Raw genomic sequence first — 18341 nt, 5'->3', positions numbered from 1 at the left:
TTTTCCAAGATGTGCTGTGTTAAAAATAGCAACAAATAGCACCAGTAGCTCACAGAGTGCAACCATTTGACGTCATCGAAATAATGGCGCACCCACAGTCCAAAATATGTAAAAAATGTAATTAAATAATATAAACATTTTATGGGATTTTCCACTACATATTTCATAAAGAGACATAATTTACGTTATATTAAGCCAATACCCATTGTTCCCTTCAAGAAAAGTGTAATTGAAAAGGTTACTTATTAGAAAATCTACTTCGAATGTCATTTCTTTTTATTTTGTACGTTTAAACAAATACAGTTAAATATGCTATTTTACTTTCCCTGACGGATGTTTCTGAACACACACTTCTTGACACAATTAAGATTCGAGGACCAGGGCTAGCTGTTGTTGACATTTGATGGCCTCAATCTCAAATGTATCATTTATGCCTGATGACGTGTCTCCCAAGCGGGATCACGGGCGCGATGTGAACGGGAGAAGCTCGTTGCAAGGCAAACGCTTGCTGTCAGAATCCGTGCAGCGGGACTCGTGTATACGTGGAACTCTTGTGCGCTTGCTGCTTGTTTCCTTGGGTCTGTTTTAACACATTGAGTCAATCTTCCTCTTGAGCACATCCGTAGGTAGACTTGATACGTGACCGACGATGCTGGAGACATGTAAAGCAAAGCCAAGGCAGTCCTTTCGCGTTTGCTTTTGTGTTTTTCAACGAATCCTCGGAAGAGGCGCAGGAATTCATCCGAAGTGAGCGCAGTCTCGACGGATTGTTGTGTTTTAGTGAAATATCGCTTGTGGCTGCTAATGGTGCTCAGCTTCGGTGTGGAAGCAAAGCAGCTACGAAGCTACGGAGGACTTTCTGTTGAATGTAATTTATCATAATCTGTCTTTCGGACCACAAAATGGCAATTGTACCCTGATATCTTAAACCTAACATAATATTTCAGTTCTCAGTTAGCTGTGCATGAACATTGCATGCTGGTTGGCTGTAAATGGTGTCGACTGGCTAGCGATCTAATCGTTTGTGCATCACCAGTGGAAGTGACCTGTCACCTAATAATGGAAATGTATTTCTCAAGTAATGTGTTTATACATGCAGCGCACGCATAGTGCGTGCACGAGGATGTCTGAATAGTTAAAAGTGGACTCGTTTATATGGAGGAAGTGGCAGTATCTCGGTTTTGCATGTTTGGGTGTTAAATTAAACCCATATGCCCTGATATTAGTCATCTGACTGGAAAGAGGCAGGTCAGATTTGTTGTTGTTGCTCCTCCTTTTATTTCGGCGTTTTACTTGACAACTTCATCCTCCATTAAACTGATTGTGAAGACATCAACACTGACTAGTCATGCTGTGATCAGACACTAACACGCATAGTGTCAGGAATTTAAATCCCTTTACAGAATCCCTGTCAAATGCCTCTACTGTAATCATCTGTAAACTGGACTTTGCTGTTACTTGAACTGCTTCTCTAAGAAGACCTATCGAGACTTGACATCCATCGACTGGCTTGCAGAGCCTCCGCTCCACCATGCGACTGGCTTCTTTTCTGGCTGTTTTCCGGCCTGCGCTGCCTCTCATCCTGGGACTCTCTTTGGGCTGCAGCCTCAGCCTCCTGATGGTGTCCTGGACGCAGGGGGAGACCGATGAGGCTTGTGGAGATGAACTGGGCAATGGGAGACTCATACACAGTGGTCATATCAGGGATGTCCAGGATGGTCTAGATGGGAATGGGAATGAGGACTTTCAGCCTCGCATTGTGCCCTATCACAAGGACCCCAACAAACCACACAAGAAAGTCCTCAGGTGAGTCCCCGGATATTAGCTCAGGCTTCATTTCTTATATGGAAGGACCGAAGTCTTAGTTAGAAATGATTCCTTTAGTTATTTTATATTATTTAAAAAAAATTAGGAACCGAAGGCCATAATATCAAATTGCAATGAGCTGTGTAGATTTAAAAGTATTCAAAATGATATTAAATCAGCTATGACCTTTGGATTGTGTTGGTATCGGTAGTCAGTTTAGAAATGTGACTTGTGAAGGGGGTTTGTTTGACTTGGCAGTATGTAGTAAGGTCTCAGACGAGCATTTTTCTCCTCGCCTCTGTGCTTTTCTTACAGCTGAATTCTTCACCACTTTGTGAAGCCGCAGACATAGAATCTCTTATTATTCCTCTCATAAAAACACCCACGGCTGCAAATACAGGGCAGCCAAGCCAGTGCTCCAAGAGAGGTTTAGATGATGAACTGTTGAACTTAAAAATGTTTGGAAATCTTAGTCTCACTTGTCAAATGTGACTGAAGCATAAGTAACTTGGAAATTAAAAAAAAAAGTGTTTTTCATCATTTTAGGCTTAATAGCTAAAAATATATATATTGACATCAGTTTAGATTACAAAACAACTCTGCATAAATAGGAGGGCATTATTAATCATGAAATATAATACATTACAAAATGATTGTGGATATTGGACATGTAAACAAAAAACGTAAGAAAAATGACATCAGCTGTTCTTCATAATTGTCTTAACTTTTACATGTCATGTTTTGACTTCTGTTAGAGATGTAACTAACAAACACCCTGCCATTTTCATTATTCTCAGATTACCAATAACTAATACAATTTTGCAAATAATTAGGTTGTCAAAACTAGGGTGCCAGAGCAGAGGTTAAGGGTCACTGAAGCTGTTTGCTTTAGGGATCATAGTAGTTCTCCTCAGTTGTATCTCTCAGCTTTGTAATTGGCTTAGATCTCTATCCCATCATTCATGGGCTAAACCAGTTAAAACCAGTCTATTAACCAGTGTTTTAAATGGACAAAGGGATATCTTAGTTTCCAGTATTAAGTAGTACAACTGTTTGCAACAATGATAATAAGAAATGTTTCTTGAGCAGCAAATCAGCATATTAGAATGATTTCTGAAGGATCATGAAACTGGAGTAATGATTGCGCGAATGAATCATTATATAGAAATAAATTACACTAAACTTAAACATTCAAATTGAAAAAATATTTAATTTGTAATAATATTTCACAGTATACACTACCAGTCAAATGTTTTTAAACAGTGATTTTTTTTATGTTTTTTTAAAGAAGTCTCTTCTGCTTGCCACGCCTGCATTTTTTATCCAAAATACAGCAAAAGCAGTAATATTGTAATATATTGCTATTTAAAATAACTGTTTTCTATTTGAATATATTTTAAAATATAATTTATTCCTGTGATTTCAAAGCTGAATTTTTAGCATCATTACTCCAGTCCATCCTTCAGAAATCTTACATATGATTTGCTGCTCAAAAAACATTTTTATTATTATAGAGTAAAGGTTTTTCAGGTTTCTTTGATGAATAGAAAGTTTAGAAGAACAGCATTTATCTGAAATAGAAATCTTTTTTTTTAGCATTATAAATAACTTCATCATCACTTTTTATGCATTTTATCCAATTCTTTAATCTTTATCATCACCTTTGCTGAATAAATATTGATACTCAATAAAATTGATAATGATAATAATAAAAAATGGTTCTTGAACAGCAGATTTGCATATTAGAATGATTTCTGAGGGATCATGTGACACTGAAGACTGGAGTAATGAAGCTGAATTTTAGCTTTGATCACAGGAATAAATTACATTTTAAAATATATTCAAATAGAAAACAGTTATTTTAAATAGTAAAAATATTTCACAGTATTACTGCTCAACTTTGGTGAGCATCAGAGACTTAAACATTAAAAACCCCTCCAAACTTTTGAATGGTAGTGTATATACTCACTAAAATGAAACTTAAATACTGGTAAATTTTCACTTACTTACTTTCTTTGTTTGCCACAGGACGCGCTACATCCACACGGAGCTGGGCATCCGAGAACGCCTTCTAGTGGGTATCCTGAGCTCACGGGCCACTCTCAACACACTAGGGGTGGCTGTCAATAAAACAGTAGCTCACCGTTTCCACCGTACCTTCTTTTTCACTGGCCTTCGAAGCGCGAAGGCACCGCACGGAATGGCTGTTGTTGCTCACGGTGATGACCGACCCGTCTGGCTGATGTATGAAACTATACGGCACCTCCATCAACACCACGGCAATGAGTATGACTGGTTTTACCTTGCACAAGATGACACATACACACAAGCTGAAAGGGTCATAGAGCTGGTTAATCATCTTAGTGCGGGACAGGATATGTACATGGGACGGGCAGAGGAGTTCATTGGGGGTGAAGAACGTGCCCGATATTGCCATGGTGGATATGGGTATCTGCTGTCACGTAGCCTGCTAGCCCGACTGCAGCCCCACCTGGACTCTTGTCGAAATGATATCCTCAGTGTCAGGCCAGATGAGTGGCTTGGTCGCTGCATCATCGATTACCTGGGTCTCAGCTGTGTGGAGAAGCATCAGGTGGGGAAACGTTTTTTTAAAAGGATTTAAATGAAAAGCTAAAACCTATTTACTAAAACGGCGGTAGGCCTTCTGTCAAAGTAACGTAGTGTCATTTTCTCCTAAAATTAGACATCATAGATGTATGAAAAAATAACTGTGTCAATGTCTTTTCAGTGCTAATTCTTCACTGCACATCTTTAGTAAATCCTGACAGTATTATTTTAATGCTAAAAGATGTTTGTACATCTGGCCCATAATCTCATAGTGAAAATGGAAAGTAAATTTTATATTGTGCTTTATCCTTTTCAGTTGCTTGTTTATGTTTATTAATTCAGACCAAAATGCACACACAGAGAGAATTCATTTAAACCTGAATTATGATTAGTGTTTTTGTGGTCTTTTAAAATAATGTAGGAGATGACATACCGTTACTTTGAGCTGCAAAAGAACGTGGACCCTGAGCGCGAGGACAGTGCACAGTTTAAGAACGCCTTCACTGTCCATCCCGTCTCTGAACCTGCCCTGATGTATCGCCTACACAAACGCTACAACCAGATTGAGCTGGACTGGACTTATGCACAAATACAGCAGTTACAGGTATGTTACTGCACCTCATCTTAGAAGAAAAAAATCTCTCACTCTCATAAAGCTGCACACTTTTAAACAGCTGGTTAAGGTAGGACACAAACATTTGCCTGATAACAAAGAACATTTATTCCTAAAATTATGGTAAAAATGTATTGTTTTCTGGCTGTTTACGGTATTTTCTGATATATGGAGTGATAAAAACCCTCTGTTATAAAACCCCTTTAAAGGGATAGTTCACAAAAAAATGAAAATTCTGTAATTAATTATTCACCTTCATGTCATTCCAAACCCGTAAGACCTTCGTTCGTCTTCGTAACATAAATTAAGATATTTTCTGATGAAATACGAGAGCTTTCTGACCCTTGATAGACAGCAAGAGTCATTTGTGTTTAGAAGACAACCGAAGGTTTGGAACAACATGAGGGTGAGTAATTAATGACAGAATTTTTTTTTTTTTTTTTTTTTTTTTTTTTTTTTTAGGTGAACTAACCCTTTAACATTTAATAAGCCAACAAAAAGAAACAAGAATTTTGAACCTAGCTTTATCTAATGTTCAGATTTCCGAGTTTCCAAAAACTTGTAGTAGAAAACAATTTAATGGGTCTTGATGGATTAATTAACAGGGGAAAATATGGTATATCTGTTAGTTACAGTGTTGTAGTGTCACCTGTAGTGTCTTGCCTTAAGTTCATTGCCCTTAGGCATGTCTGCACAATCATATGCAAAAACCGCATACAGAATGTATTAATACCTCATTACATCTTGACTAAGCTATGGCTCGCTGAGACCTACACAAATATGCATTTTAATAAATGTGTGCTGTATGTGGATCTGATGTTATGCCTCCACGAGCTACAAGTTACATCTAAGTCAGTCTGTAGTCTTAAAGGGTTAGTTCACCCAAAAATGAAAATTATGATTTACTCCCCCTCATGGCATCCTAGGTGTATATGACTTCTTTCAGATGAATCCAGTCAGAGTAATATTGAAAAAATGTCCTGGCTCTTCCCAGTTCAATAAAGCACATCCATCCATAATAAAATGTGCATCACACGGCTCCAGGGGTGAATAAAGGCCTCCTGTAGTGAATCGATGCGTTTTTGTAAGAAAAATATCCATATTTAAAACACTATAAACATTTTTCTCTAGCGTGTGCTAACCGCCATATGCGCAAGCCGTTCCAGGCGGATTAGAATATGCTAGTCTCGCTAGAACAATGTTTGATCACAAGAGCAAAGGAAGCAAAGTTTCCTTACTTTAGCAAAGGAAAATTAGTCTCATCTTGGCTTATATCGAAATCTTCTGACATTTTTCTTTACAAATCCTTGTTTTATACTTATAATTTGTGACTGGTGTTTTATTTTGCCCTCTCCTTTGCGCATCCGTATTCTTCACTTCTTACTGGCACATATGCTACACGTACGTCCTAAATCATCCACCCGGAACTGCTCTTGCGTACGACAGTTAGCGCAAGCTAGAGAAAACTGTTTATAACATTTACAAAAACACATCGATTCACTACAGAAGGCCTTTATTCACCCCCTGGAGCTGTGTGACGCACTTTTTTATTATGGATGGATGCGCTTTATTGGACTTTTTTTGGACTGATGAACAAAAACACCCACCCGCTGCCATTATAAAGTTTGGAAGAGCCAGGACATCTTTTATTATATTTCCGATTGGTTTCGTCTGAAAGAAGAAAGTCATATAAACCTAGGATGCCTTGAGGGTGAGTAAATCATGGGCTAATTTTCATTTCTGAGTAAACTAACCTTTTAATCTAAGTAAAAATGACAATGTGTAATCAAATGTTTGTAGGATTAAGCACACATCTTTCGAAGCAAAGAAACAAAGACATGCTGTATACAGATAAAATTACATTATCTATGCATGTAAGTCCGACTTGGCAAACATTTTAGATCTCAGTCAGACTAAAGCATTTACATTGCATTTTAAAAAGATGAATCATTACTTTAGTCCAAATGAAATGTCAGTGCCTAGCTTTGACGCATAGTGTTTCATGTCTGGGCAAAGGTGCTGCATAGGTAATGGGGCAGCTGTTTGCAGCTGTCAGCCAGCCATCACGCATCATATAACAGCAGGAAATTAACTTGAAATGAGCTACCTCAGCTTTTCAACTGCCTTTAGATTGGATTGGATGACTTTGTCTTTGACTCAAGGAGAAAACTTTCATTTCTGCATAATAAAAGAAAGTGGAAAGGCAATTGATAGACATACTGTGCCTAAATCAAAATGACAGAAAGGAGAACTTGTTCTCTTTATCAGTAAAAGGGACATCGGATGCTCATTTTCCAAAAGTTGATATGATTCTTTAGGGTCTTCAAGAAATGTCTGCAAAAAATTTTGTTTACATTTCTCAATGGTCGTGTGAAACAACACCCTTTTTAGCCATCAAAAACAGCTCTGTTCACAGCGACCCGTTTTGGTGCATGTCTCTTTAAATAATAATGAGCTACTGTGCACCCCGCAGGTGCGTTACCATCAAAAACAAAACTGATCCACTGTGTTCTCAGTGGCTCTGATATCAGGAGAAAATAAAAACTATCATGTTCACTTTTACATCTACAAAATACCTGCATTGCTTACAAGACGTTGTCGCTACAGCTGCTCGAGTGCGGAAAAAATGGCAGACAGCGTACACCTGGCTGAGGATGGAAACATGCTAATATAGGACAGTCCGTCAGTGGTCATGGGCGGGGCCTGAGCAGTATGACATCATATTGCTCAGAAAATCAAATGACTTGATAATTGAGACTGTTTAGGTTTTTTAGGGATTTAAAAAAAGAAATGAATGGATTTTTATTGTTGCAGGGTGGTTGTGTCCACACACTGCTATATAGTGCAAACATCATGTAAAAGTGAATTTTGCATCCGATGTCCCTTTTAACATTTATTGCAGTTCCTGACAATAACATATTCTGTTGTCTTGGCCGCAGAACCAGATCAATAACATAAGTGAGCTCACTCCAGAGGGCAAAGCCGGAGCCACCTGGCCCATCGGAATCAACCCACCCTTCCGACCCAAAACCCGCTTTGAGGTGATCAACTGGGAATACTTCACCGAAGAGCACATTTACTCATGTGCCGACAGCTCTCCAAAGTGTGAGCTTCGCGGTGCAGACCGGGCAGACGTCAGTTCAGTCCTGGAGACCGCAGTGGGCCGACTAAACGAGCGCTATCAACCACAGTTACGCTTCCGTAAGCGCCGTCTGCTGAACGGGTACCGGCGCTTCGATCCCACGCGAGGCATGGAGTACGTACTGGATTTGGCCCTGGAAGCTTTTACGCAAAAAGGTCACAGTCAGGTCATCGCCAAACGGGTGAGTCTGCTGAAACCGCTCAGTGCTGTCGAGATCATTCCTATGCCTTATGTAACGGAAGCAACACGGGTCCAGGTGATCCTCCCTGTGACGGCACACGATCAAGACTTTGTGGGTAACTTCCTTGACATGTATGTCATGAATGCTTTGGATACCCATGACAATGCTCTTCTCACCTTCTTGTTTGTGTATGACCCCTTCGATGCCCAAAGAGTCAGCCAGACGGACGTCTTTGCAGGTGTCAAAGCCATGATTGGTGAGGTAGAGAAACGTTACGGTGATGTGAAGATTCCTTGGATTAGTGTAAAGACTGAAGTTCCCTCACAGGTCAAACTGATGGACATCATCTCCAAGAAGCACCCAGTAGACACCCTGTTCTTCCTAGCCAGTGTATGGACTGAGGTCAACGCTGACTTCCTCAACCGCTGCCGTATGAATGCTATCAGCAATTGGCAGGTCTTCTTCCCAATACACTTTCAAGAATACAGTCCTGCTCTGGTCTACCGTGACCAACAGCCTTCCGCCGCTTCATCGTTTGCATCCGAGTCGCTGCGCGATGGCCACTTCGACCGCCACGTCTTTGAAGAAGCCTGCTTCTACAATGCAGACTACATGGCTGCCCGCACAAAGATGGCGGCTGACATCTTAGACAATGACGAGTTGCTTGAGAGCATGGACGTCTATGAGATCTTTGTGCGTTATTCGGGGCTTCACGTGTTTCGGGCCGTCGAGCCAGCGCTAGTTCAGAAGTATGTGCACAGAGAATGTAACCCGCGGTTCAGTGAGGACATCTATCACCGCTGTGTGCTCAGTAACCTCGAGGGGCTGGCCTCTCGATCACACCTAGCGATGGCTCTGTTTGAACAGGAGCAGGCTAACAGCACCTGAACTGACTACTACTGCAACCCTAAGATGGCTTAAACTTCTTGATTCTCATTTAGGTGGCCTTAAATGACCTACTGATATTGATCGAAATGAATTTCACCCTGATGCTGTGAAGAACTTTGCACAGATCATCCAGTGACTCAATCTCAGTTCAGTTAGCTTCTGGTGAAGTTGTCATCATTTACTTAGCCTCATGTTGTTCAAAATCTGTTTTACAGACATTTTGAAGATTTTTTTTTTCTTTCATCTATACAATGAATGTCAAAGGTGACAAGTTCTCTTTGTTGTGTTCTGAAGAAGAAAAATTCAGGTTTGAACTGAGTTGAAGATGAGTAAACAATGACATTTTGGGGTCCCTTTATGGATCTTCATAAAATGGAATTAACACACAAATGCGTCAATAATTTAACCAGAGAACAACATTTGCAATATCCTCATAACTCATTTTAAATAAAATGTGAGGAATGAGTTTCACCTTGTTTACATTAATACACCGATAACTGAATGCAGGAACTTGAAGTTAGCAATGCATATGGAACACGTTCATCTTTTACTATATAAACATGTCAGTCTTTAGGTGGTTAGTAGAGGTTTTAGTCTCAGCTACAAAATAACTTGAGCCATCTTTCTTCCTCCAGATATATGATTGTATGACCTTCGAATAGAATGTGCTGAATATTTCAGGACTGAATAAACATTATCTGTGAAACCAGATTATGAATCATTACTATGATGCACCTACTTTTTTTTTTAATATGTGGGCAAATCCGGTGTTATGGATGTGACATATAAATGCTTAGAGAATGTATGTGTTACCAATATATCGAACCATCTGTTTATATTTTAATAAACCCTTGTTGATAGTCTAAACATCAGAAAAAATATAAATTTAAAAAAAAAAGAAATAATCATCCATTATGGATGTGACAAAAAAGGACAGTTTTTAAGAGACTACATACTTTGTAGGATTTCTGTGAATTAAAATGAACAAACCAGACGCAATAATACCCAACAAATAGAGAAGCGATGGCTCTTCCCAGAACATATAATTATTATGGATGTGACAAGCCTGAAAATAGCATAACTTACCAGACTATGGAAAATCATGTGTTAAAAAAATTAATAAATAAAAAATGCAAATGGTATCTGAACCACCAACTGTTGACATCTGTGCTGTCAGTATAGTAAAAACCTTTGGTAAGAACTTTATTTTTTCATGATAAGGTTGACATTTGCATGGAATTACCCATGTATTTGTTTTTTTATCAAGTATCTTGCGCTACATGGAACTAAGCAACACTAGTTAAAGGGTTAATTCCTGGTTACAAAATCAACGTTTTTGCTTATTCATGCGGTCTCTATTTGGGTTGACATCAGTGAAACTAAACACCATTGGTTCTCATAACCAAAAGTGACATTGCATATTTAAATACAGACGACTTGAGAATAGACCTTTAGAGATTGCACAAAGAGTGCCTATAGTCTTGAAAAACAGACTTACGTAACTAGTTTGATCTAGTTTACCACAATCTGCTGAATCACAGTTTCAGTCCTATTCTATTTTTCAACTGATTTTCAGCTAATATGAAATTAAATTTGATACAATCTGTATGTTAGATGGACCCGAGACACTGACGTGAAATGGTGCATTTCGTCTTCCACAGGGAACGTAGGTTAATACTGTTCTCCATCCGACTGTATGTATGGAAGTCTTTTTCTCTGCGCTATTTTCATGTATTTCAGAGAACAGAGGAACACCCTGTGGATTTTGCCAGGTCGCAGAGGTAGTGAAAGCTTCTTTCAAGCGAAGGGTGTGGCCCACTGCTGAATACAAACACAAGTTTCCTCATTGGCATAATTACACATTTATCCTAAACGTTAAGAGAAAAAAAAATACATCATTAAGGTCTGTGTAAAGACAATTCATAAAGTTCAGAAATGTATTGCTGAAAACAAGTTACAAAGACTGTGATCTATGTAGTACTGAATTGGGGAGTTAAGACAGTTAAACGGTTTTTCAGCATTTTTCTGTTCAGGATTTTTTGTGCGGGCCTGAAATCATGTTTCGATGACGCACTGGAACCACTGATCACGGGCCCTCCCCTGACACTAAACATTTTATTTTATAATATTTAAAACAGTTGAGTACATTTTTTTCGGGATTTTTAATGAATAGAAAAATCCAAAGGTCAGCATTTATCTGAAATAAAAAGCTTTTGTAACATTATAGACTATACCATTCAAAAACTTGGTAATGCTGTGTTCACGCCATATCGTAATTACTGTAATTTCGAGATGACAATGTGTGACATTCTACTCGGAGCTGTTCACGTCCTCAGACTCGGAATTATGCTTTTTTATGGCAACACTATTAATGCCTAAACAGAACCTACTTGGTCAGGTGGTACAAGTCGTAGCTCTCAGAAAACTCCCAGTTCACAAGTTGTAATTACGGGAATTCCGATATGGCATGAACGCACCTTTAGTATAAAGGTAAATTCTATAATATAGGCTAAATTATAGAAATTATTATTTATTTAATTTAATATTTATTTAGCAAGGATGCTTTAAAGTGATGATAAGGACATTTATAATGTTACAAAAGATTTCTATTTCAGATAAATGCTGAAAATTCTACTCAGCTGTTTTCAACATAATCATAAATACATTTTAGTAATTAATAATAATAAATGCTTTTTTTTTTGAGCAGCAAATCAGAATATTAGAATGATTTCTGAAGGATCATGATGTAGAAAGTAATGGAGTAACAATGCAAAAAATGTTGAAATTACATTTTAAAATATATATTTAAATAGAAAACAGTTATTTTAAATAGCAAACATATTTCCAAATTGTACTGTTTTTGCTGTACTTTGGATCAAATAAAAGCAGGCTTGGTGAGCAGGAGAGACTTTTTAAAAACAAGTAAAATCTTTGACTGGTAGTGTATTTAACTGCTTTACACAGACTTTAAAGGGGTCATATGATGTGATTTCATGTTTTCTTTTGTCTTTGGAGTGTTACAAGCTCATATAAAAAATCTGTAAAGTCGCAAAGATTAAAAGTCTCAAACCCAAAGAGATATTCTTTATAAAAGTTAAGACTCAGCCACGCCTTCCACATGTCTACGTCACGGTATGGGAAGATTTGCATAACACCAGCAATTGTCGCTATAGTATTGTTGCAGCCGTCGTCATGTTGTGGAGACCTTCCAAATGAGTACACAACTAGAAATCAGTGGTTAAGCTGTATTTACAACACTCTTCCAGAACAGTACAACACAAATATTTGAGTGTGTGCAGTGCATTTTACAGAGGACTGTTTCCTGAACCTGGGAGAGTAGCCTACAACACCGGCCGTGCACACAATTAAGTGGGGCGATTCCAACTTTGCAAGGACAGTCTGATGCTTCTGACTCACAGCCTGCAAGTACGTTTACATATTTGAAGAATTTGCTACTGGCTATTCATATGCCAGTTTTAAGCAGTGTAGAGTAGTGCTGCTTTTTTGACGTTTCTACGATCACAAATGCAGACATGTTGTTATGTACGCGGCGGTGCAACGCAACTGAAATAATGTTTCAGACATTTAAATTAATTACTAGCAAAAAATAAATTTGTTAAATACACATTGCTGTTTTTTAGTTTGTTAATGCACTGGTGTGTAAGGTTTATTCATATAAAATACCCGATACCCCTCCACCCCCCACCCTCGTTAGCCCCCCATCATAAAAGCCCCCCCGGTCGTGTGTCCTGGCGCCGGGACTGATTATGTTCTCACTGGATGTAACAAATGTCTCATTTATAATGGGTTTTATTGTTTTTGTCTCGTCACACCAGAACACGGCCTCACAACATGGTAAGGGGCGTAACCCCCCCCATATGGAGGCCCCTAGAGGGCCCTGATGCATTGGTTGAGAACCACTGCACTAATGCACATCTCAAGAACAAACTCTCAACACACTTTCAGTATGGTGTTCCATTCACAAACTTTGGCAAGCGCTTGTTTATTTACATCCTCACTATGCTACACATGTACGTCTGTAGTTTTGATCTCTCTAGCTGAACAGTGACACAAAATGAGAAAGCAAACATATACAGACCGTGAGAGAAAAACAAAAATACATAGTGGATCATTAAAACCTACTTGTTCAGATGTCTGCTGGCAGTACTTCTATGAACAAACCAAGGAATAACGTAGACACCATAACCAAAACCTGGTCATAATGAAGATTTCAAAGCCCAGAAGAACTCTAGTACTGAATACTGAATTACTTGTGTTTAATCATCATGTGATACCAATAAGCATTGATTTTTAGCACCCAAACTGTGATATTTTCCCTTACAGAAGCACTGGAGGGCAGCGTGATCCACACTATGACTACAAGCAAGAGAGATGGTAACATTGAACACTTGACCGCATGATGGTCTGGTAAAGCACAGTTGGTGGCTTAGAGAGTTAGAGAAAAGGTTATTTTACACATGAGAACAGAAAACCTTGTTCAGTCACTAACACAGGTAGATGTTATACTTCAAGTTTATAATGTTCAAAATGGCTGACTATACATGTAGTACCCACAAAAGTCAATGGGAGGTGCTGTTGTTGCCCAACAGGCTCTTTAAAAATCATTGGTGTGCTTCTCTTATCCACATATTAAATTGCAAAGTCTTTTTAAAAGACAAAACAAAAAAAATAATAGATAACCTAAAATGGCCTCTGCTGTACATGTTGGTACTGTAAGTAGAGGCTGTGACCTGGACACAAAAGGTCAGGGTCACTAAAGAAACTCAGTGCTCTTCTGATCAAGTCCCAAGCAGTCAGAAGGTTTCTCACATCCTTGTATGAAAGTAGAAAAATGTGTCCATGCAGCATGCATAGGTCTGAAAAAATATTCTGAGTGACAACACACAGGTCACCAGAACTCCTCGTTTCTCACGACAAGATGTGAGGATCACAGGCAAACTGCAAGAACACACAATAATTGACCTGGACAAACCATCCTTGGTTGACAGGAGAAAAAAAGCAGCAAAGGGTTCACGATCAAAACCCAGAGCTAATGAGAAGACAGGACTGTGCTGCAATGATGAAACCGGTCTGTAATACCAGATGGCAGCATCCACATTCCATAACATTTATTCCTTCATTTCTCTACTTTATTTTTGTTTAGGTGACATATAATTAGCATGGAAAGCATTCAGCGCGCTCCGTTATGATCCATGATTTAGTGCAAAGACTCTGAGTCATAAAGCAATTTTAAAAAGCACTGTTTTCACAGCCATGGAGAAATGGGAATTTCTTTAAAAATGCATCCTTCATTTTCTAAAAAGTCCTTCATCTAGTCAAAGAATGTACATTGTCTTTTTAAAAGTAAATTAGACCTTTGGTAAAACATCAAACAACACTAATGCTTTAAAATCCTTCGAAACAGTGACATTAGTGAGAAACACAAATGCCCACAGTATGTTATTTTAAACAACACTATTGAAATGGACATAAAATAATGCAGGTTTTAAAGGAACTTCTCCAAGAAAATGGTAATGTGCACAAAAAAGCTTTTGGTGAAGCATGTGAAAAGACAAGATTTTACAGAATATTCACTTTTATCTAGTTGACCGCTGACTGTCTAATCTGCTCTTGTCTGACATTACACATCACCACATCCGGGTCCAAACGCTCCTTCAGATCCCAAAAACAACACACGATGCATTTATACACTTACGTTCTTAAAAATAAAGGTTCTTTGGGGAACCAAAAATAGTTCTTCTATGGCATCACTGCAAAGACACCCTTTTGGAACCTTTATTTTTTAAGAGTGTACGGTGTGCTAGTACTACTGAAAATTGTAATCCTAACCGTTAACTTCATACTGAAATCTCAGTTGGCTAGACAGTGATTCATCTTTTCTGACCTGTTAAAATGAAGAGTTTATTTGGAAAAAAAAAACGATGAACACCAAAAATAATTATAATAAAAATGAACTGAGCGCCGTGCATTATTCTCCACATATAGCACGATCTGAACCCTAAACACATTTTGTCAAAAAAGCCAGTATTGTCCACTATCAATGCATCACGATTTTACTTTTACTGCAGAAGCTGACAAGTGCCCTTGTTGTTTGTGAACAGAAGCCGAAAAGTCCATTTTAGTGAATCAGCACGCTGTATTCAGGTCAGGTGACAAGGCTGACAGTCACTTTGAAAAGACGCACTAGAAGAGGAGAGGGGTATAACTGCAGCCTGGAGATCTCCAAATGGGGGCAGGAACTCCAAAACGGGGTGGGCACTCCAAATAGGGCGTGGCTTATTCCGTTTGACAGACAGGCACATGCTAAGCATGTGCAAATTCCTCCCCCAATCCACTTCAGTACAAACTCTGCCCTACAGCTGATTTTAAAGATTTAATTGGATGTGTCAATCACAGTGTTGATTTCGTAAATGCTAACCCATAAACCTACCCCACACCTTATCCTAACCTTAACCAGTGAAAGTGACTGCACAGCAGGATTGGCGCTGAATAGCGAGGCAGATAGACTGTTAATACGATTATGCAATATGAGATTGTCAGGCCGTTCTGTAACTCCCCAACTGGACCTCACCGGGAAATTGGACCTTTTTAGTTACATCCAGCGTTATTACCCCCTCCTACCCTGCGAATTTCAAGCCCTGAGACGCCCCCGTTCTTTAAACAAAGCGATAGAGTTTCCCCTTTCCCCTGCGCTTCACTGGGATGGCTAGCGGGAGAGCTCGTGGGTGACTTCCGTTTATATCATTAACCACTGGCCACGAGCTTTGGGGCTCTGCTCTCACTGAGCGTATTTATTTATATTGCATAGTTTTTTTTTAAATTTGAGATCAATTACAAACAATGTTTAATAAAGTTTAGTTTTGAAATTTAAGTCAATAACAATAGCTGAAGCCAGTGCCAATGGGGAAAGTCTTTGTGTGACGAGACCCCGCCCCATTTTGAAGGTTCTGCCCATATATGGAGTTCCCGCCCCATTTTGGAAATCTCCGGTCTGCAGTTACACATACTTGGAGATGAGAGGACTTTCGTCAAAGCTGATTCCCGCGATTCCCACGGAATTACATTACATTGTTGCCATGGGTTGTTTTTTATGTCCGCAGGTTGAACTGATCAAACAATATTATATTTAGCCCCTGGAATGCAAACTGTACCTGTGGAACCCCAACAAAAAAACATATATTTAACTACCTGGAACGTGATTTTTTACAGGGGGACCGCCCTCGAAACATGATTGGGCTAGTTTTGAGTAGCCACTGCACAGATTTAATTTTGAAAACCTGGCAACCCTGGCAAAAGTGATCGAGCAGGAGTAATTTCGACGAACTTCTTCAAGGCGTAAAAGGAAAATAAAAGCTGAAACTTTTTCACGGAAACTTGCAAAAGCAGCACGTTAAAATGGTGAGAGAAAACAGCGTGTAATCACAACCATACAGTCTATGATCACAACAACAAGGTTTGTCAGGCATCTACATTGTCAGCTAATGAGATTACCAAGATTAAAGTAGTGTTTTTTAAAATCATGAAATATGGAGTTATCTGCTTTTGCCAAAAATCAAATGTTGGGAGTTATCTGCTTTTGCTATAAAACAAACGTTTAATATATACAAAAACATACTTTCAATGAACTTTAATTTTGTAAGCTATCTGTATTTGTTTAAAGTTATTATTACTTAATCAAAACAACCCAACTGCAGTTTGAATGATATTACTTGTAATGCACAATAAAAAATATGATTTCTGAAAATAAATAAAAAATGTTATGTTTTTGCAAATAAACTCTTCAAATATTGGGACGCTGTAGTGTGCACTGTAAGCTTAACTTAAAGTTGGAGCATTACTGTACAGTGCTCATAAACGGCAGCTGAGATTGTATTCTCACTTGAAATGTAGTAAAGGCTTGAACCCAGAAACAGTATTCGACACGTCAAGACTTAACAAACGAATTATATTTCTGAGTAACTTGTGTCACCATGCTGGTATGGCCCATTTTCTTCAAGTGAAAGCTTCACAAAAACCGTGACCTATCAAATTCCTTCAAAGTGAACTAATGACTGTGTCAGTACTGTCCTACAAAGGCAAAACACAGCAACTACACAATTCAATCAAAAAAAGTGTAAAATTGATCAAAACTTTAAAAAAAGTGTGAGTGTAGTTACTATTTTGTCTTTATATGGCAGAATAGCTGTTAAATACTTGATTAAAACAACCTCCTTCAATCTTTCAATGTGTATGTACACTATTTACTTAAAAATGCAGCTAAATGTCATTATTGTGGCAGGGAGAGACACCAGAGAGTGACATACCCTGTAAGCCACCAGTTCAGTTAATACTGAATGATTCTCCTTTTTAAGCTGCCTGCCTCATAAACACACTTCTGAATAAAAGTGTGAATAATGGAGACAATTATTGTAGCTCCACTGATTCCCAACACTGACAGACATACAAAATGACCTTTTTGAAAAAAATTGGTACAAGTGTGGACTAAATTAGAGACATCATCAATACCTGAGTCAAAACACACGTTAATCACAGGGAAAATGTGTGTGAATATCAGGAATTGATGACTGATGGAAAGGAAGGCTGAATCACAACTGAATCAACATTGGATCCACAGTCTAGGGGACTAGAGCCGGCTCTGAAGTCATCGAGTTCAAAATGCTGGTGTAAGTGATTGGTATTAAAAACCAGGAATCCAAATAGTGCATTGTGAGATGATTTCATCCAGGAATGGAAGACACAGCACCGTGATTGGCTGAAATGCACATACTATACAATGGGGCTACAAGGTGTGATTGGTCCAGTATGGTGGATCGTAGGTCACAGTGACAACAATGACTGGACACGCACGCAAACCCCCATACGCTGCGGAAAATAATGCAGGGAACTCCACGCGTCACAAATGAGCCGTGTTTTCTGAGTGGGGTCGGTGTCGGAGTTCTAGGTGTTCCTCATGGCCAAGGCCTGCTCCAGCTCCTGCCTCCTCTGCTGAATCTTTTAAAGCAGAAAGACAGAGAGCCAGTCAGTTTTTATCTGGTGCAGTTCAGACACTGACATAGTGCAACCCGTATAACCTCCTGTTTTATAGTAGAGCAGGAGGAGGTTCACACTAGTCATCGTTTGTT

General features: G+C 38.8%; 2 protein-coding genes across 2 annotated transcripts in view; one reads left to right on the top strand and one right to left on the bottom strand.

The window, feature by feature from the left end:
* The first annotated feature begins 469 nt into the window (after window positions 1–469).
* On the top strand, window positions 470–9907 carry chpf2 (chondroitin polymerizing factor 2). Its single transcript, XM_051114812.1, has 4 exons — window positions 470–1806; window positions 3835–4399; window positions 4796–4978; window positions 7927–9907. The coding sequence occupies exons 1-4, from the start codon at window positions 1532–1534 to the stop codon at window positions 9196–9198; spliced, it is 2295 nt and encodes a 764-aa protein (XP_050970769.1). The 5' UTR covers window positions 470–1531; the 3' UTR covers window positions 9199–9907.
* Window positions 9908–13164: 3257 nt separating this feature from the next.
* smarcd3b (SWI/SNF related, matrix associated, actin dependent regulator of chromatin, subfamily d, member 3b) overlaps window positions 13165–18341 on the bottom strand; it is a 30184-nt gene continuing 25007 nt past the window's right edge. The window contains 1 exon segment of the mRNA XM_051114820.1: window positions 13165–18210. Within this exon segment, the coding sequence (XP_050970777.1) occupies window positions 18157–18210 (54 nt within the window). The 3' untranslated portion in view covers window positions 13165–18156.

Source organism: Labeo rohita, chromosome 7 (assembly GCF_022985175.1).
Source record: "Labeo rohita strain BAU-BD-2019 chromosome 7, IGBB_LRoh.1.0, whole genome shotgun sequence".
Classification (NCBI taxonomy): Eukaryota; Metazoa; Chordata; class Actinopteri; order Cypriniformes; family Cyprinidae; genus Labeo; species Labeo rohita.
Note: the sequence above shows the minus strand (reverse complement) of the source record. Positions and strands in the feature narration are given on the sequence as shown.